The 20,956-nt window shown below is 46.6% G+C and overlaps 1 protein-coding gene across 1 annotated transcript in view; it reads right to left on the bottom strand.

The window, feature by feature from the left end:
• The window catches only part of MYO1C (myosin IC), a 199,566-nt gene that overhangs the window by 29,275 nt on the left and 149,335 nt on the right, over positions 1-20,956 (bottom strand). Inside the window, 4 exon segments of the mRNA XM_030222087.1 lie at positions 1,187-1,271; positions 1,799-1,867; positions 2,954-3,029; positions 17,944-18,061. Coding sequence (XP_030077947.1) covers positions 1,187-1,271; positions 1,799-1,867; positions 2,954-3,029; positions 17,944-18,061 — 348 coding nt within the window.

Raw genomic sequence — 20,956 nt, 5'->3', positions numbered from 1 at the left:
ATACAATTAATGGTACTAAGCCATGTAGACTACTGCAACGGAATTTATGCGGGATGCAAAGAACAAATTATAAAGAAACTTCAGACTGCTCAAAACACGGCAGCTAGGCTTATATTTGGAAAAACGCGATTCGAAAGCACCAAACCCCGCCGAGAAAAACTGCACTGGCTCCCAATCAAAGAACGTATTGCTTTCAAAATCTGCACCCTGGTTCATAAAATTATCTAAGGCGAAGCCCCGGGATACATGACAGACCTCATAGACCTACCAACCAGAAACACAACAGGATCAATACAAACATACCTAAATATCCACTACCCAAGCTGCAAAGGACTCAAATACAAATCAATCTATGCATCCAGCTTCTCCTACATAAGCACACAACTATGGAACGCATTACCAAAAGCCGTGAAAACAACTTATGATCACCTAAACTTCAGGAAATCATTAAAAACTAACCTGTTCAAAAAGGCATACCCTACCGACCCAACTTAAATGTCTGTACCCTGCAACACAACAAAACCAAAGCTCGTAATGGACATATAACTCTTCCTCTCTATGATTCCCTAATGTGCCTGTACACACAAACCTTATTCTACCACAACATCACTGTATTTGTTCATACCAGAATTGGCAAAACGCCTTTACGGTACTATGTAAGCCACATTGAACCTGCAATAGGTGGGAAAATGTGGGATACAAATGTAACAATAAAATAAATATCCTTTATGTACTCTGGCTTTTAGAACATCATTAGCATTGATTTCCATCCTGAACGGCTCAACTGATAAGAAATTAGTACACAATTTAATATAATGCAACTGTACTTTACAGGCAAAGTTAAGAAAGGATGTGGGAGAACTGTGCACTGCCCAAGCAAAATCTGCATATATCGGTGGGTTCTGGTGAGCAAGTGATGTGCTCTGTTCAACATCTGGACAGCACTCTCAGGCAGGCAGATCTCAGCCTCTCCAGATAACCAATAATCCTGGACAACAGAGATCTATTTATGTCTACTTATAAAGAAAGAAGAGCATGGTCTTTGTGGGATCTGTATGATGATGTGTAGTTCATTTTTGTATTGTTTTTATTATGCACATTATTTGTACTATGCTTAGTTGTAGGCAGAGCAGAAAGTTTTAAATAAATAAATAAAATAAATTCTAGACACAGAAAAAATACACACCGGCGAATGGTCTCCACAGCCCACTTCCTTTTAGCAGCTTTTCTGCGATCAACTGTTCCACGCCACCATGATTGGATAAGAATTGCTTATGAAAAAGAAATAAAAAATATAAATGCTATATTCATGTTGTTCAGTATACAAAGAAATTACTTTGATCATTCACAACATTCATTGCCTTACATGAGTCTCAGTAGTCTGGAATATCTTTTTCAAGAAGCAACAAAAACGAAAGACGGGACCTATGTGATCTCAAAAGCTCATGTACCATGACAACTTTATTGCTGGTCCTTTGAATGCTAACACAACCTACAAAGACTCCAGTTTTCTTCAGCACCGATACTGCTACTAGACCTCTGTACTATCATTCCTTATTAGAGATGTGCATTTGTTTCAAACAACAGATAAATGTCAACATTTTCCTTTGTTTCATGCTGTTTTAGCCTAAAACCCTGAAATTTAGACCCCCCCTCCCCCTGTTGAAAAGACTGTGCACTCTTTGTGAGACTGCCCCTAAAATGGAAATAAATTGATCAGTCAATCAAATTACAGGTTAACAACATGGGAAACTAAACAAAGCAAAAATGTTGGGCTTGAACACCCCTATTTTCTTACCAGAACGTTTCATATGCAGAAACTTCTGGCGCCGATGAAATCCTCTCCATGTGGCCTGGATAGAGGTGGCTGAAATATTAAGCAAAAGAAATACATTTTCTGGTGCAACAGTCTTGAGAACACTGAACAAGCAAGCAATAAAGGCACTAGAGAAAATATATTGAGTAGGCTCAGTAGCTCTTGAGTGCCAGGATTTATTTATTTATTTGTAACATTTGCATCCCACATTTTCCCACCAATTTGCAGGCTCAATGTGGTTTACATTTGCCGTAATGGCGGTTGCCATTTCTGGGTAATAGAATTACAAATGGTGTTGCGTTAAGGTGAATACATACATGGTAACATAGATGGAACATAACATACATGGAACAGTTCATGGTGTATATATATATATATACCATGTGCATACATACATGGTAGAGAAGAATAAATTATTGTATTGCATGAAGGTTCCTGAGTGATGATTGGATTATAACATACAGTGTGTCATCGACTATGGAGAGACCATGTTCGATATAAGGATAGAAGTGATAGTGCTTGTTCACTAATAGCAAAGAGGTTAATCAATCAAGTGATAAGATTTCGGTTGTGTCTAGGTGCTACATTGGTTGTCAAGAGGTGAGGTGTGAGGAGCGACTGACTGTCAGAAGTTTCTCTGGCTAAAAGAATGGGTCAGAAATATTATTGAATGATACATTAAAGAAATTCTTCAAGGGGAGCGATGGGGGAAGGAGGATACTGAATGGGGGAGGAAAACTTCAGCACTGTTATTAATCAAAGTGTTAAATTTTCATGTTTTATAGACAAAGCAACTTTAAAAGTATTAAATGGCATGTTTCTTAATAAAATTAGTTCAGAGAGAGATGGTATAGCTGATGTATAAAAGCTCTATATTAAGTTGTAGATGTAATGGGCTTTTTTTTTTGTACCATGCGATATATTTGTAATGTTCACAATGAAAACAAAGAAATCCTTGATGAAAGTGATGCAAATAAATAGATTTCTACTTTTTGTTTACCATAATTTTACAGCTTGACCTCCACAATCAACATTATTTACCCTTCAAAGAGGGTGCTGTTACCCACATGCCATGTCCTAAATAGTAGTTAGAAATTCACAATCGTTTTCCCTCACAGATAAGCCTGTTATGCTCACCCAAACTCTGCTTCCGTTCTTCTAAGGAATCTTCTGTTGCAAACAGAGTCTTTGGAAAGCGGATAAAATCTTTGTCCTGGAAATGAAGAATATGGGTAATATCAAGAACTAGAGTAAGGCCAAAATGATGGGGTACATCACTACTACACTAACACCCTGTCATCAACTAAGGATAGGGCTTGGGGAAGATGAGATCAGAAAGTCATTTCATTCACACCAGGCCTTAAGAGTGAGATTGGAGGAAGGAGTAAGAAGTGATCAAACACACTCAGCAGTAGTCACAAGGTGAAGGCATTAAACAGAGAAAAATAATTACTTGCCTATAATTGTTCTTTGAGAGTAGTATTACACACTACTCTAGAGCAACCTACACTTTCTGGTCTTGAACTAGAGCACTGTATCTTTCAAAGAAAAAGTGAATGAACTCTGTGAATTTTCAAAACAATTACCTATATTATTTGCAACCTAGAGTTAATAAGGAATTGCTGCAATTTGATTTTAGTTATGTGACACTTGTCTCCCTTAAGACAGGGCCATGCTGTCTTTTTTTTTTTACCACTCCCATAGCAGCTGCAGGCTAGGGTAGCACTATAACAGAAACCTAACCAAGGAATTTTAGTCTATGTGTAGTCTCCATATGTAAACATCAGATCCCTTCACCGCCTCAAACCAGGGATTACCCCCAATAAGAACTTAAATGCACCACTTGCCTTAGAAAATCTCAGTATTTTTTTAACATTTCAATGAGCCTCAATTTCAATTTAGCAGCTGGGCTGGAAGTAAATGCGGTAAGTATGTGTGTGTGTGTGTGTGTGATGTTGGGTGGCAGAGGTCTTGGGCTGTATAGGCATTCTGCTTGGTAGTTACCTAAGAAACTTTATCAAGCACATATTTTTAAAAGTTACACACCAATTCTTATGGACACATATCTGCACATAACTAAAACTGCCTTCAAACAGGCGTATGTGTGCTGTGCCCCTACTTCCCCCCGGAGATAACTTTATAAAAAAAGGTATACGTCTTCTTTATGAAATAAGTGCAACATATACACCTGTGCTCCTTGACAGCAATAGCTACATACCAGTAGAAGGTATTCTCCGAGGACAGCAGGCTGATTGTTCTCACTGATGGGGTATCCCTAGCCCTCAGGCTCACTCAAAACAACAAACATTGGTCAATTGGGCCTCGCAACGGCGAGGACATAACTGAGATTGACCTAACTTATCCAACTAACTGAGAGTGCAGCCTGGAACAGAACAAAAATGGGCCTAGGGGGGAGGAGTTGGATTCTAAACCCCAAACAGATTCTGCAGCACCGACTGCCCAAACCGACTGTTGCATCGGGTATCCTGCTGTAGGCAGTAATGAGATGTGAATGTGTGGACAGATGACCACGTCGCAGCTTTGCAAATCTCCTAAATAGTGGCTGACTTCAAGTGGGCCACTGACGCAGCCATGGCTCGAACATTATGAGCCATGACATGACCCTCAAGAGTCAGCCCAGCCTGGGCATAAGTGAAGGAAATGCAATCTGCTAGCCAATTGGATAAGGTGCATTTCCCTAAAGCCACTCACCTCTTGTTGGGATCAAAAAACTTTTTTTTTTAAATGAAACAAAAGGTCGCGAAAGCAAAAATAGCCGAAAATCAGCAAAAAAACTCACGGGGAGTCCGTAAAACCGCAGCGAGGGGTCTCTAGGGCAGAGAACGGCAGTGAAGCAGCATCCCGAGCCGCGGAAAAAACAAGACTGAGGAGCACGCTCGCGTTCGGGCGGGAAGACGGACGCGCATGCGCGATGCAAGGCTAGCAAACTCTTTGTTTCTAGGGAGAATTCCGGTCCTGGGGCTGCCGATGACGTCACCCATCAGTGAGAACAAGCAGCCTGCTTGTCCTTGGAGAAATAACATTATCCTGTACATGTGCAGCGACAAATAATGAATCCAGTAGGCATTCCCAGCTTGTGTATATATACAGCATGATAGGAGCAGACATTTGGTGAGAGCCCACACACTGAATGCTAGACCAAAAGGCAGACTACTACTGGAAGTGCTCTGCTTCTAATATAAAAAAAGGTATCATCTTATTTTCTTTTCCATGTTTTATTTTGTTTGATTTCTATTGATAACCTTAAGAGTGGACTAACACGGCTACCACACTCCTCTACTTAATATAAATCGGAAATAATATATTCATATGTGGGAATATGCTTCTTTCAAGTCCATAGAAGATGGTCAGTCTCTTATTTAGAAGTGGAAGAATAATGCCTAGGAAAACCATCTTGAATTTTAAGTATCTATCTCCTTCAATCATCCTTCCTGCAGTAGTACAGGCTAGATTCAGCTGGGCCTTCAAAAGGGAGGAAATGTGTGACCTGACAGGGTCTAGTAGATTATCTGATTGCCTTTTGGGAGGGCAAACTGGAGGATTTTCCAGATGGCAGACTTTTGTAATTGCCTTTGACTATCCAAAAAGCCCAGCTGTCCAATGATACAAAAGGCCAACAGCTGGCAAAAACATCAGTCACCATCTTAGGAGAGGGGAGCTAGCAAGTTGACAGGAAGACTAACCATTTTCTTTGGAGCCAGTCAAAAATTCAACTCTAGTTTTCACTGGATAGCAGTGAAGGACTGAGTGCTTTTGCTCATGCCAGTAAGGTCTTGAACCCCTGTGATTATAAGCAAGATGATAAATAAAAAGCTGTTACTTTTGAAATTCATTCTGAAACTTCCACGGTGCAGCAGGTGTGTTTAGAGGTTGACACAGAGTCTGGTAATTGGTTCTATAGTCCTTAATACGTCCACAGTCTCTTTCACCTTTTTTACAAATTGCTTGGGCATGATATCCATAAGCCTTTCTTACACGATCTGACGAAGAAGGGCAACCTTCGAAAGCTAATCAAGAAATATATTAAGTTATGTCCAATAAAAAAGGTATCATCTTATTTTCTTTTCCATGTTTTATTTTGTTTGATTTCTATTGATAACCTTAAGAGTGGACTAACACGGCTACCACACTCCTTTACACATACCTGAAATCTGACACCCACAACCCTGCTGTTCTGCACATGCCAGTGGCATGCAGGCTTAAATAGACTAGCTGCATCTGACACCCCTCCCCCTCTAGCTTCTTTGGAGTATTAAACAGAACAAAACGAGACAGCTAACCAAATAGACAAGATAGTCAATGATATGAGAAGATTGCTTTCCAATACTGTCAAAATACTTTAACTTGTAGCAAATGGAACAGATGCATGTGTTTTCGGATTTTTTGGACCTCTTGAAAACAGATTCAACCACCACACACTGATGTGCGAGGTTGATACAGCTGAATTCATGTTCACCTTCTTAAGGAGCAGCACTATGCAGGTGCATTTACATATCCTCTTCTGAATGTCCTGCAGTACAGAATCGGAATCAACTAAGCATTGCCACCAGCTCCATGGATGCACTCTACGAGACCAATTAATGGTGCCCTGCGCCGGCCTTAGCCGGCCTCCAATTTAGTGGTTCTCAAGCCTGTCAAAGGGTATCGCCAGCCAGTCAGGTTTTTAAGATATCAACGATGACTATGCATGAAATCAATCTGCATGGTAATATCTTGAAAACCCAATTGGGTAGGGATCCAGCAGGACACGTTTGGGAACCATTTGTCTAAATAAAACAAAGGTAGATACTTTCCTCCGGTGGAGAGCAAATTTCTTGCTGGTTGTAGAGAACCCTGATGGGAGGTCTGGAAAGGACTCTAAAGGAAAGTATGTAGGAATATTCTTCAGCATCTTTCAACAGACAAGTCAGCATCCAAGCACAAAGACTCCTTAGACTCTGAATCTTTAAGGGGCTGAGGAGTAAAGAGAGGGAGCCAATCTGGACACAATCTAATAGTAATCTTACTTGGCATCAAAGAGCTTGGTGTAACACAGTCATGATTGTTTTCTGCACCTGTGCCAATCTGGGTCAGTACTCCCCACAATATGTTACCAGAAGCAGATCACTCAACACACTCATAAATCAGAGGTGCTTTTGTATCTGTGCACTCGATGCATTGATCAAATCCCTCTAATCTTTAGATCACAGACAACAAAGGCAGGCTGCAAAGCAGAGTGTCAGGCCCTTGGAGAATAGGCATGGCCTATATGTGGCCACTCTGAGGCATGAAGCACATCCACCATGTCTGAGCTGTTTAAGGCATGAGTCAAATAAGAGAGCCTATGCCTGAGGCTCAGTGCTCATCTCTTCAACTCAAGAGTTGAGTTTTTGAACTTTGATGAGAAGGGGGAACATGACTTGTCCCTTTTCAAGGTCTAATACTGGATCAAGATATTGAATGTGCAAGGACTGATTTGAACCACCAGTGTAAGTGATCAACTCCCAGTGCTTTCTTCATCAGACAGGAAAGTGCAGAACCTTTCCTACTAGACCAGAACAATGCTCAATAACATTTTTATAACAGAAGTCACAGAAAGAGAGATGTTGGTCACCAACTCAGACCTTGTAGTACCTGGTATCATGATCCATGAGCAACATCTTCTGCAAGAATGTCAAATACCTCTTCAAGCTTACTTTTTGGGCCATGATATACAATTAGGAAATGCAAAATAAAAATTGTGAACATTTCTTCAAGTTGCAGATTCATCAATAGAAAATAACAGAAAGCTAAACAACAAGTACCAGACATGGGTCAACAGAACTGACGTTGTGATTCATGAGTCAAGTACTTTAATTAGTTCAAACTGAGTGGAACTGTCAAGAATCACCAGTGATTGAATATAATGGAAGAAGCCTGAAAGAACATCTTCCTCAAAGAAAAGCTCTTGAGGCACATAAGAAAACCCCACCCATACTCTCACATGATGGTCATCAAAGGCCAAACACACTCTTCAGAGTAAAGAGATCTTTTACACCCAAACCTAATCTGATGAAGCAAAGGGAAGAGAGACAAATGTGACATCACTAACACTGAGCTTTATGAGGAATATAGTGAACAGAAAATAAGGAGAGACTTGCTGACCTGAACATGTATACCCTGGAGGAAAGGAGAAACGGGGGTGATATGATACAGACATTCAAATATTTGAAAGGTATTAATCCGCAAACAAACCTTTTCCGTAGATGGGAAGGCGGCAGAACTAGAGGACATGAAATGAGATTGAAGGGAGGGGGCAGACTCAAGAAAAATGTCAGGAAGCATTTTTTCACAGAGAGAGTGGTGAATATGTGGAATGCCCTCCCGTGGGAGGTGGTGATGAAAACGGTAACGGAATTCAAAAATGCGTGGGATAAACATAAAGGAATCCTGTTCAGAAGGAATGGATCCTCAGAAGCTTAGCGGAGATTGGATGGCAGAGCCGGTGGTTGGGAGGCGGGGCTAGTGCTGGGCAGATTCTACGGTCTGCCCCCTGAAAATGGCAGATGCAAATCAAGGTCAGGTATACACAAAAAGTAGCACATATGAGTATCTTGTTGGGCAGACTGGATGGACCGTGCAGGTCTTTCTACTACTACTACTGTTTAGCATTTCTATAGTGCTACAAGGCATACGCAGCGCTGCACAAACATAGAAGAGAGACAGTCCCTGCTCAAAGAGCTTACAATCTAATAGACAAAAAATAAATAAAGTAGGCAAATCAAATCAATTAATGTGAACGGGAAGGAAGAGAGGAGGGTAGGTGGAGGCGAGTGGTTACAAGTGGTTACGAGTCAAAAGCAATGTTAAAGAGGTGGGCTTTCAGTCTAGATTTAAAGGTGGCCAAGGATGGGGCAAGACGTAGGGGCTCAGGAAGTTTATTCCAGGCGTAGGGTGCAGCGAGAAAGAAGGCGCGAAGTCTGGAGTTGGCAGTAGTGGAGAAGGGAACAGATAAGGTAAAATTATGTATCATACCTGATAATTTTCTTTCCATTAATCATAGCTGATCAATCCATAGACTGGTGGGTTGTGTCCATCTACCAGCAGGTGGAGATAGAGAGCAAACTTTTGCCTCCCTATATGTGGTCATGTGCTGCCGGAAACTCCTCAGTATGTCGATATCAAAGCTCCATCCGCAGGACTCAGCACTTAGAGAATTACACCCACGAAGGGACACTCTGCCCAGCTCACCACCACCGAAACAGGGGAGGGGAATTAACCCAGCTCATCCCCACACAAGTGGGGGAGGGGAATCCGTCCAGCCGATGCGGGGGGATCTGGCTTATCCTGCAACCGCAACCGCGGGAGGAGCTGACTGACCCTAACACCGCCGAAGCGGGAGGGGTACAAAGCTGCCCTACAGCCGCACGAAGCGGGAGGGAGTGCCGGCAGAATTTAAATCTCAATCCAGCCCCGTAAAACGGAGGGGAGAGGAATGCAGCAGCTCACTGTAACACAAACTCGTCTCAACTCTTGAAGAATCCAAGTGAAAGAAGAACTTGAACACGAAGTCCTCCTGAAGTAACTGAAGGCTAAACTTGAACCTAAAATTCAACCAGAATATAAACAGTACAGATATCTGGGAGGGGCTATGGATTGATCAGCTATGATTAATGGAAAGAAAATTATCAGGTATGATACATAATTTTACCTTCCATATCATCAAGCTGATCAATCCATAGACTGGTGGGATGTACCGAAGCAGTACTCACCCAGGGCGGGACATAGAAATCCCTGACCGCAACACTGAAGCTCCAAACCGGGCCTCCGCCCGAGCAGCCACAGTCAAGCGGTAATGCCTGGCAAAGGTATGGGCCTTCCCCGCGGCCACCTAAGCCGCTGCAATGGCTTCCTTGACCCATCTTGCCACTGTAGGCTTAGAAGCCTGCAGACCCTTACGAGGACCTGTAAACAGGACAAACAGATGATCCGATTTCCAGAAATCATTGGTCATTTCCAAGTATCTGATGAGGACTCGTCTCACATCCAGAAATTGAGATCAGAGTATTCCTCTGGGTAGACCTCCCTACGAAAGGAAGGGAGACAGAGCTGCTGATTCACATGGAAGCGAAAAACAATCTTGGGCAGGAAGGAAGGCACTGTGCGAATAGTCACTCCTGCCTCAGTGAACTGCAGAAAAGGCTCTCGACATGAGAGTGCATGGAGCTCGGAAACTCTTCTGGCTGAAGTGATAGCCACCAAAAAGACTGCTTTCAACGTCAGGTCTTTCAGAGATGCCCTCGACAAGGGTTCAAAAGGCGGCTTCTGCAATGCTCTTAGCACCAGGTTGAGATTCCACGCAGGCACCACTGAGTGCAGAGGAGGGCGCAGGTGATTAACTCCCTTGAGAAAGCGCACCACATCTGGCTGCGAAGCCAGGGAAGCACCCTTCAGGCGGCCCCTGAAGCAAGCCAGAGCCGCTACCTGAACTTTCAGGGAACTGAGCGACAGGCCTCTCTCCAGACCTTCTTGCAGGAACGCCAACACTGAAGAAATTGGAGCAGTGAAGGGAGAAAGTGAGCCTGCTTCACACCACGCTGCAAAGATACGCCAAACCCTGGCGTAAGCAGTAGAAGTAGAGCGCTTCCTCGCTCTCAGCATAGTGGCGATGACCTTGTCTGAGAAGCCCTTCTTTCTCAGACACTGCCGCTCAATAGCCAGGCCGTAAGACCAAAGGGGGAGGGATCCTCCATCACCACGGGACCCTGATGTAACAGGCCCTGCTCCACTGGCAGCCGCAGAGGATCGTCGACTGAGAGCCTGATCAAGTCCGCATACCAGGGACGTCTGGGCCAATCCGGACCCACCAGGATTACCCTGCCTGGATGCTTGCCACCCGGTCTAGCACCCTGCCCAACATGGGCCAGGGCGGGAACACATAGAGAAGCTCTTGTGTCGGCCACTGTTGGAGAAGAGCATCTACTCCCAGGGATCGAGGGTCCCGTCCTCTGCTGAAAAAGCGCGGCACTTGGCAATCGGCCGATGACGCCATCAAATCTAGGCTCGGCTGGCCCCAGCGCTTCGTGATGTCCAAGAACGCCTGAGCAGATAGCTGCCACTCTCCGGGCTCCAAGGTATGGCGACTGAGAAAGACCGCCTTGACATTCATGACTCCGGCAATGTGGGCCGCTGACAGCTGCTTCAGGTTCGCTTCCGCCCACTGGCATAGATTTATAGCCTCCTTGGCTAGAGGGGCGCTCTTGGTACCTCCCTGGCGGTTGACATAGGCCACAGCCGTGGCATTGTCCGACAGGACCCGTACTGCCTTCAACGCCAGTACCGGGATGAACTCCAGCAGCGCCAACCGAATGGCTCTGAGTTCCAGGAGGTTGATAGACCACTTTGCCTCTGCAGGAGACCAGAGCCCCTGCGCTGTCCTTCCCAAGCAGTGGGCTCCCCAGCCCGTCAAAGAGGCGTCTGTCGTGACGACAATCCACTCCGGGGTCACCAGAGGCATTCCTGCAGACAACTTGACTGTCTGCGTCCACCAGCTCAGCGCGTTGCGCACTGCTGGGTCCAAGGGAAGGCGCACAGCATAATCCTCCGACATCGGAGTCCAGCGCTGCAGCAGAGATTGCTGTAGTGGTCTCATATGAGCCCTGGCCCAGGGCACTACTTCCATCGTGGCCGTCATAGAGCCCAACAGCTGCACATAGTCCCAAGCCCGAAGAGGAGAGGCTACTAGGAACTGGTCCACCTGAGCCTGAAGCTTGACAATCCGATTGTCTGGCAGGAACACTCTGCCCACTTGGGTGTCGAATCGAACTCCCAGATACTCCAGGGACTGAGTCGGGCGCAGCTGGCTTTTCTCCCAGTTGATGATCCACCCAGGGAGCTCAAAAGAGCAACCACCCGGTTCACAGCTTTGCCGCACTCTGCATAAGAGGGGGCTCGGATCAACCAATCGTTCAGATAAGGATGGACTTGTACTCCTTCCTTCCTCAGGAAGGCCGCGATGACCACCATTACTTTGGAGAAGGTCCGCGGAGCAGTAGCCAACCCGAACGGGAGGGCTCTGAACTGGAAGTGTCGGCCCAGTACTGCAAAACGCAGAAAGCGTTGATGAGGAGGCCAGATGGGAATATGCAAGTACGCTTCCTTGATGTCCAAGGATGCCAGGAACTCTCCTGCCTTCACTGCCGCTATAACAGAGCGGAGGGTCTCCATGCGAAAGTGCCGAACTTTCAAGGCCCGATTGACCCCTTTGAGGTCGAGGATAGGCCGTACAGAACCTCCTTTCTTTGGTACCACAAAGTAAATGGAGTAACGTCCCTTGCCAAGCTGATTTTCTGGCACCGGAACGACCGCCCCCAGGCGGATCAGATTGTCCAAGGTCTGCTGCACTACCACAGCTTTGACCGTAGACTTGCAGGGAGAGAGAACAAACCCGTCTTTTAAGGGTCGGCAGAACTCTAGCTTGTAGCCGTCTCTGATGACTTCCAGCACCCAAGCGTCTGAAGTTATAGTGGTCCACTCGCCCAAAAACGAGGACAGCCGTCCTCCAATCTGCACTGGGGCGTGGACCAAGGCCCCGTCATTGGGTACGAGACCCTGGGGGAGGACCAGAGGGAGCACCTCCGGGACGGCGATCTCTGCGAAAGGAATGCTGCTTGGGGGAGAAATTCCTCTTAAAGGAAGAGGGGGCAGAGGAGCCCGACCTGCCCGGGCGGTACCGATGGGCTTCCTGAAACCGTCCTCTGGAGGTACCGGGACGAGTACTAGCCCGAGCCCTGACCTCTGGTAACTTCTTGCCCTTAGACGTGCCGAGATCGGTCACGATTTTGTCCAGCTCGACCCCAAAGAGCAGCTTGCCCTTAAAAGGCAATCTAGCCAGGCGGGATTTAGAGGCGTGGTCAGCAGACCAATGCTTCAGCCAAAGCCACCGCCGCGCAGAGATTGTCTGAGCCATGCCTTTAGCAGAGGCCCTCAAGACATCATACAGCAAGTCTGCCAAAAAGGCTAAGCCCGATTCCAGGGCCGGCCAATCAGCCCCCAAGGAATGATCCGAGGGGGAAGCCCGCTGCACCATAGTCAGGCACGCCCTGGCCACATAGGAGCCGCAAACTGAGGCCTGCAAACTTAAAGCAGCCGCCTCAAAGGACGACCTTAAGGCCGCCTCCAATCTTCTGTCTTGGGCGTCCTTTAGGGCCGTGCCACCTTCCACCGGCAACGCCGTTTTCTTAGTCAGCGCAGTGATTAAAGAATCCACGGTAGGCCACAGAAAGGTCTCACGTTCACTTTCAGGCAAAGGATAGAGGCGGGACATAGCCCTAGCCACTTTAAGGCTCGCTTCCGGGACATCCCATTGAGCCGAAATTAAGGTGTGCATGGCATCATGCACGTGGAAGGTTCTAGGCGGGCGCTTCGTCCCTAGCATAATGGCAGAGCCAATAGGGGCTGAGGGAGAGCCGTCCTCCGGAGAGGGAATCTTCAAAATGCCCATGGCCTGCACTAACAGTTTGGGCAAATCCTCTGAGCTAAAAAGCTGCGCTGCAGAGGGGTCATCCGCTCCAACCGAGCGGGGATCCGTTTCCTCCAAGGAATCCGCAAAGGACCGTTGGGAGAACTCAGATACGCTGCCCTCATCTACATCGGAGGAGACAAAGTCCTCCAAGGCCTGGGAATCAACCCGAGGGCGTTTACCTCTGGGAACCTCAACCTCTTTACCAGACGAGGGAGCAGGGGCAGCGTTTTGCATAAGGAAGGCCTGATGCAGCAGCAAAACAAACTCGGGGGAGAAACCCCCCAGACTGTGCACTTCCGCAGCCTGGGCTACAGCCCTAGACGCACCCTCAACCGGCGCTCGCAAGAGCGGGGGAGAGACATGCTGCGCATCCAAAATGGCGTCCGGCGCGACACTCCGCGAAGGAGCCGCGCGGGAAGAACGGCGCTTAACTTTAGCCGCTTTTGTGCCGTCGCCCAAATTAAGGGCGTTCATGGCATTAATGTCTCCAACCTCAAGGGCGGCCCAAGAAGAAGCCGTCCGAGCCGCGTGGCCGGCCAAGATGGCGGAGGCGAGGAGCGGGGGATGGGCGTTTATGGCGGGAAAAACCGCCACGCCGGATGAAGGACCGGGACATTCATCGGTCACGAAACTGTCACCCAACAAGGGCGAATCAGGCTTTAAGACCCCCGCATCCCCTCTAGAAGCGCTCAAGCGATCCGGGGAGCGACTCTTTGCGCCCTCGCCCTCCGACGCCATATGCCACGTGGAGAAACAATCGGGGAACCCCCTGCCCGCTATAAAAAGGTAAAAATTACCTGCTTTCCGCTCCGAGCTGTAACGACCTGGTGTCCCAGTGAGTAGCTGCAATAAACGTTTAAATAAACGTCGAAATAAACGCCTTTAAGGACGTTCAAAATTTTTTTTTTTTTTTTTTAAACGGAGCCAGCGGGAGGGGGGAGAAAAGGAGGGACCTGGCGCCACCAGGTTTGCACTTGCTCAAGAAGATCCCTCAACCCCAGGCACTCAACAAAACCTAAGAATTAGGCTTGGAGGCCTAGCCAGAGCTGCTGCTGTGTGTGACCACCACCTGCTGAGATAGAGAACACACTGAGGAGTTTCCGGCAGCACATGACCACATATAGGGAGGCAAAAGTTTGCTCTCTATCTCCACCTGCTGGTAGATGGACACAACCCACCAGTCTATGGATTGATCAGCTTGATGATATGGAAGAAGGATTTATCCATGGAGCGGAGTGCACGGGAAGGGGTGTAGGGAAGGACGAGTGTGGAGAGATACTGGGGAGCAGCAGAGTGAATACATTTATAGGTTAGTAGAAGAAGTTTGAACAGGATGCGAAAACGGATAGGGAGCCAGTGAAGGGTCTTGAGGAGAGGGGTAGTATGAGTAAAGCGACCCTGGCAGAAGATGAGACGGGCAGCAGAGTTTTGAACCGACTGGAGAGGGGAGAGGTGACTAAGTGGGAGGCCAGCAAGAAGCAGATTGCAGTAGTCTAAACGAGAGGTGACAAGGGTGTGGATGAGGGTTTTGGTAGAGTGCTCGGAAAGAAAGGGGCGGATTTTACGGATGTTGTAAAGAAAGAAACGACAGGTCTTGGCGGGTCTGCTGGATATGAGCAGAGAAGGAGAGAGAAGAGTCAAAGATGATCCCAAGGTTTCGAGCTGAGGAGACAGGGAGAATGAGAGAGCCATCAACAGAAATAGAAAATGGGGGGAGCGGGGAGGTGGGTTTGGGGGGGAAAATGAGAAGCTCGGTTTTGGTCATATTTAATTTCAGGTGGCGTTGAGACATCCAGGCAGCAATGGCAGACAAGCACACTGAAACTTTGGTTTGGATGCAAGGTGAGATATCAGGGGTAGAAAGGTAGATTTGGGAGTCATCAGCATAGAGATGGTAGGAAAAGCCATGGGATGAGATTAATGAACCAAGGGAAGAAGTGTAGATAGAAAAGAGGAGGGGACCAAGAACAGAACCCTGAGGTACGCCGACAGGCAGAGGGATAGAAGTAGAAGAGGATCCACCAGAGTGAACACTAAAGGTGCGGAGGGAGAGGTAGGAAGAGAACCAGGAAAGGACAGAGCCCTGGAATCCAAGTGAGGACAGGGTATCGAGAAGTATGCTGTGATCGACAGTGTCAAAAGCAGCGGAAAGATCAAGAAGAATGAGGATGGAATATTGACCTCTGGATTTAGCCAGTAATAGGTCATTGGAGACTTTAGTAAGCGCAGTTTCGGTTGAGTGGAGAGGGCGAAAACCAGATTGTAATGGGTCAAGAATAGCATGTGAGGAGAGAAAATCAAGGCAGCGGCGGTGAACAGCACGCTCAAGTAATTTGGAGAGAAAAGGAAGGAGGGAGATGGGTCGGTAATTAGAGGGACAAGTAGGGTCAAGTGAAGGCTTCTTAAGGAGAGGTGTGACCACAGCATGTTTAAAGGCAGCAGGGACAGTCGCAGTGGAAAGTGAGAGGTTGAGAATGTGACAGATAAAAGGAATAAGAGTAGGAGAGATGGCATTAAGAAGGTGGGTGGGAATGGGATCAGAGGAACAGGTGGTACATTTTGAGGAAGAAAGGAGAAGTGTAAGTTCCTCAATAGTAACTTCAGGAAAGGAGGAAAGGGAATGAGGGGAAGGAGAGAGAGGGGAGCGGACTAGTGGAGGGAGAGGTGGTGAGGTAGAGAAAGCAAGGTTTATCTTTTGAACCTTGTTGTGAAAGAATTCAGCAAGGGTCTGAGGAGATAATGAAGGGGGAGTTGGGGGAGGGGGCACATTGAGGAGAGAGTTCAATGTGGTGAAGAGAAGGCGAGGATTAGAGCCAAGAGAGTTGGTCAGTTGGATATAATAATCCTGTTTGGCACGTAAAAGAGCAGATTGGAAGGAGGTCAGCATGAACTTAAAGTGTAAGAAATCAGCAAGGGCCAGAGATTTCCGCCAGAGGCGTTCGGCGGAGCGGGTACAGGAACGTAGGTAGCGGATATTAGAAGTCAGCCAAGGTTGGGGTTTTGTACGCCTTACAGGGCGGGTCATCAAAGGTGCAAGAGTGTCTAAGGCAGAGGATAGAGTATTGTTGTAAGAAGAAACAGCCTCGTTGACAGACGTGGATGGTGCCACAGTAGAGAGGAGGTTTGAAACATGGGAGGATAGAGATGAAGGGTCAATATCGTGAAGATTCCTAGATAAATTAGATAGGATAGGACGGGACTGGGAGGGAGGAGATTTAAGTGTGAAAGTTATAAGATGGTGATCAGAGGAGGGATGATCAGAGGCAAGGAAACTAGAAGGTGAACAGTTGGAGGAGAAGATGAGATCAAGACAGTGACCATTTTGATGAGTGGGGGAGGTGGAGCATAGTTGGAGATTAAAGGACGACGTTAAAGCGAGTAACTTGGAAATATAAGAGTTGGAAGGATCATTAGCAGGAATATTAAAGTCACCAAGGATGAGAGAGGGGGAGGAAGGATCATGGAAGAAGGCAAGCCAGGCGTCAAAGTCACTGAGAAAGGATGAAAGGGACTTATCAGGGGGACGATAAATGACCGCTATTCGAAGAGGCAGAGGAGAGAAAAGGCGGATAGAGTGGACTTCAAAGGAGGAAAAACAGTGAGATTGAGGTGGAAGAAGGGGTTGAAATCTGGAGGAGGGAGAGAGAAGTAGTCCAACACCGCCCCCACGGCCAGCAGGGCGAGGAGTATGTGAAAATAGATAACCGCCATGGCACAGGGCTGCGACTGAAGCAGAGTCATCAGGGCAGAGCCAGGTTTCTGTTATGGCGAGCAGATGGAGGTGACGCGAGATAAAGAGGTCCTGGATATAGGGGAGTTTGTTACAGATAGAGCGGGCATTCCATAGGGCGCAAGAGAAGGGCAGAGAAGAGGAGGGGAGTAGAGGAATAGAGATGAGGTTAGAGAGGTCATGGTGAGATCTGTAGAGTTTGGATAATAGTTGGTGAGGAGGGCCAGGATTGGGATTGATGTCACCAGCTGAGAGTAAGAGAAGGAGTAAAAGAGAGCGGAGGAGAGTAGGAGAGGTGTGGCCACGAAGGCATCGAAGGCGAGATGTATTTAGGTGGAATGGGGAAGGCAAAATGGAGGGAAGAAAGAGACGGAGATTAAAAGCCAAGAGGGAGGAAGAGGGTAGGAGAGAAGGTGAGGTGATGAAGTCAATGGATGGGAAGTGAGTTCCTGTAGTGGAGAGAGGAAGGGGGTGAGGGAAAAGATTAGGAAGGGACAGAGCTAGGAAGAGAATGTGAATAGGGGCCATAAACGATTAAGGTACTTTAGCAACTGGAAAAAGATTAGATAGAAAGAGAAAAAATGCCCCACGCGCCATTAGGCGCGCGGCACCTAGAGCGGAAGCCCTGAGTGGATCGGGGTGGACCTGGGTGTCTCCCAGGAGAAGGCTGTAAGGATATGCAGATGAGCTGCAAGTCCTCCACAGCACCTGAAAGGCAGCCGGTGGTAGAGGTGGGCACCTCTGCAGTCATCTACTATGTTACTATGCATGTACATGACAGTGACTGTGCACTGGAATGGATGACAAATATAAGGAAGAGAAACATGGAAAAGTAAAGAGCTGGGGAGACAGGGTATATATAGGGGAAGGTGTGTGGAGGAGATTAGAGGTCACTCACCTGCCCATTTTGAATTCTTCTGGTTTATAATTTAGGCATTTCACCAGCACCCCCACTCCATCAGCAGCTCGTCCATCCCAGTTTGGCCAAGTTTCCGGACACAGTGACTTATATCTGAAGTTTATAAATAGGGAAAACTTAAGAACTTGGAAAAACAGGGCTCCTGTCCCATGATACTCACTGACTGCACCCTGAGACTTACAAAAACAGTACTTTATAAAATAATATACTACATCTTGCAGGGCTCTTCTTGCAAAGTACGGGTCACAAAGTTGTCAATCAGCCCGGTGGCAGATTTAGCAGCCACCTGAGCTGGTTGGTTTAGCTATTTGCCTCTTCGCTTGCCCATCTCAATGGAGACAGGTAGGAGTTGCATCTGCCTAATGTCTATCTGTGGTGGCCATTTTGTACCCACTTGCATTCGTACCGCTACTAAATTAATATTCCAATCAGGCTCCCAGCAAATGTAACCTTAAAAAATGGTAGCTAGCTAACACAAAATAAAAGGTGAGGGAAACTATTTATCACTCCCTGTAAGAGCCATATGGCACCAGCGGAAAGGGGGGGGGGGGGTGAAAAAATATCTTGCACTAAATTGAAAGCACTGTGCCACATTGGTGATTTTTATTTAGACTACTGATTTAGTATGGATTTTCAGGTTTATTGTGGCACTGTGTTTTTAGCATTGTATGGTTAAAAAAAAACAAACAAACACAGCTGAAGCTGTCTCACTAACCCACATACTGGTGCCTTCTGCAATTTGATAGGCATCTTATAACAATGGAACGCAGTTAGGTCACTAGGCTCATAATTTAGACATTGTATGTTAAAGTAATGACATATACAGTTGAAATATATTCTTTAATTGAACATCACAGCCTGATAGGTATTCCTTCTTTCTGGGACTTACTTATCCTGATAAGTTCATATGGATGAAAACATTCCTTTGACCTTTCATTTTGTTAGTGATATTTGTTTATTCACCATTTCCCTTTCTTTTAGATATTTTCATCATTTGGAACTTTATGACATACTGAATGTGCCACTGATAGATGGTACTGTGTCACTCTTTGCAGATGACATTCTATTCTAGTACACTTCCAGTTGTCGTGCAGGAATTCAGGGAATTTGGGGGGGGGGGGGGAGGGTGTGGTGGGATTTTAAGGTAAACTTAAATAAGACTGAACTGATGGGGATCACAAATCAGGAGGAAGAGGAAGGGTTAAAATAGAATTTTCTGTTCAAATGGGTAACTGAAGGGTTTAGGTATTTAAGGGTGTAGGTCACTTTGCATTTCCAACTTTTATATTTCTAACAATTAGGGAGGTCACGTGATGGTTTGAGGGAGGAAGTCGCGTCTTCCATCTCTCCGAGGCTACCCCCTCTCTGAGCGATAATAACGGCGCAAAAACTTGTTGGAAATAACCTGCTGAATAAGGGAGAGCAAGAAGAAGTAATGGACTCATTTGTGACGCGAGAAATGAGGGCGACGCCGAGCAGACTCGCGCAAAAAAGCGCAGAGAAAAAACGAGGGCTCGAAGAAAACAAGATGGCGCTCGGCCCAGCAGACGGCGTGACTCCAGAATTCCACCCGAAACAACTACAACAGCTGGTAGAAGCAGTAAAGACCGCACTCGCGCCACAACTAAATAAAGTACTGGAACAGCTAGCAGCAGTGGAATCCTCGCTGGGAGACACTACGAGAAGAACGGGGGAGTTGGAGGTCCGGGTATCCGAGCTGGAGGACTCGGAAACAAACAAGAACAAGGTGATAAAGGAGCTGCAAAGAACAGTGAAAACGCAAGCGCAGCATCTTGATGAGATGGAGAACCGTGCCCGGAGATCGAACCTACGCCTAATAGGTGTACCAGAGACAGTGCCAGACCGATTACTTCAGACACAATTGGAAACCTGGCTAAAAACAGAGTTTGCGCTGTCGGATAGCTTTGGCCCCTTATGCTTGGAAAGGGCACATAGACTGGGAAGACGACTGACAACTGGAAACAGGCCCAGAGCAGTAATAATAAAAGTTCATAATTACCTCCATAAAGAGGAAATTTTGAGAGGTGCGAGGGCAAAATGGGACGCCTTGAGCTATGATGGCGTAGGAGTTAAAATATTCCAAGACTACTCAGCTGCATTGCAAGAACGCAGGAGAGCCTTTGGCCCAATATGTCGTCATCTGGCCAAGAAAAAACAAAGATTTATGCTCTTGTACCCTGCCCAACTAAAAGTCCTACAAGAGGGAGGATGGCAGACTTTTCAGGCCCCAGAAGAAGCGCAGGGACTGTTGGAGTCAGGAAACCCCTCAAATGGGGAAAGGGACACTTGAAGAACATGGACATTTCAAATGAAACCGCAAGCCTTGATGGAGAAATTAACCTTTTGGAACGCAAACGAAGGCTGGTAATATGGCACAGAATTAATTACTTAAAGGAGCACATATGATTTTGAACCCACAGTTTAGTTCAAAGGGATAATGGGAAGGAGAAGGAGGAATGTGAGCACAGTGTGAATGTTATACTTGGGGTTCAGTTGGGAAGAACACAAGAAGGGGGGCAAGAACATAAGAGCAGGCCTGAAGGGATCTCACAGAGGGTCACGATATGTAAGGCAGGCAGGTTAGGATACGAGAGGGGGAGCCTACACTCACACGACCTTAGCCTACTACAACAGTGGGCCACCTTAGGATTACAAGGGGGGAGTTTAAGGTAAAGGGAGGGGTAAAAAAGGGGTTAAGAATAAGAGGGAGGATAAGGGATAAAAGGGGGGGAAGGGAGACAGGGAGTAAGAAAGGCTATATCCATGACTTCGCAGGTCCTTTGTATTTAGATGCAAGTAACAAACGCGCAAGTGTAGAGCAAAATCAGGTGCGGGGGAGGGTGAGGCTGGGCACCCAAAACCCAATTAATAATTTCAAAACCGAACTATGTCACACCAACCATAATAAACGTAGATGACAAAAGCAACTCGAGTGGTATCCTGGAATGTAGGGGGTATAGCAACGCC

The sequence above is a fragment of the Microcaecilia unicolor genome, chromosome 13 (genome assembly GCF_901765095.1).
Source record: "Microcaecilia unicolor chromosome 13, aMicUni1.1, whole genome shotgun sequence".
NCBI lineage: Eukaryota > Metazoa > Chordata > Amphibia > Gymnophiona > Siphonopidae > Microcaecilia > Microcaecilia unicolor.
The sequence above is the reverse complement of the archived record's forward strand: the minus strand, read 5'-3'. Positions and strand labels throughout refer to the sequence as shown.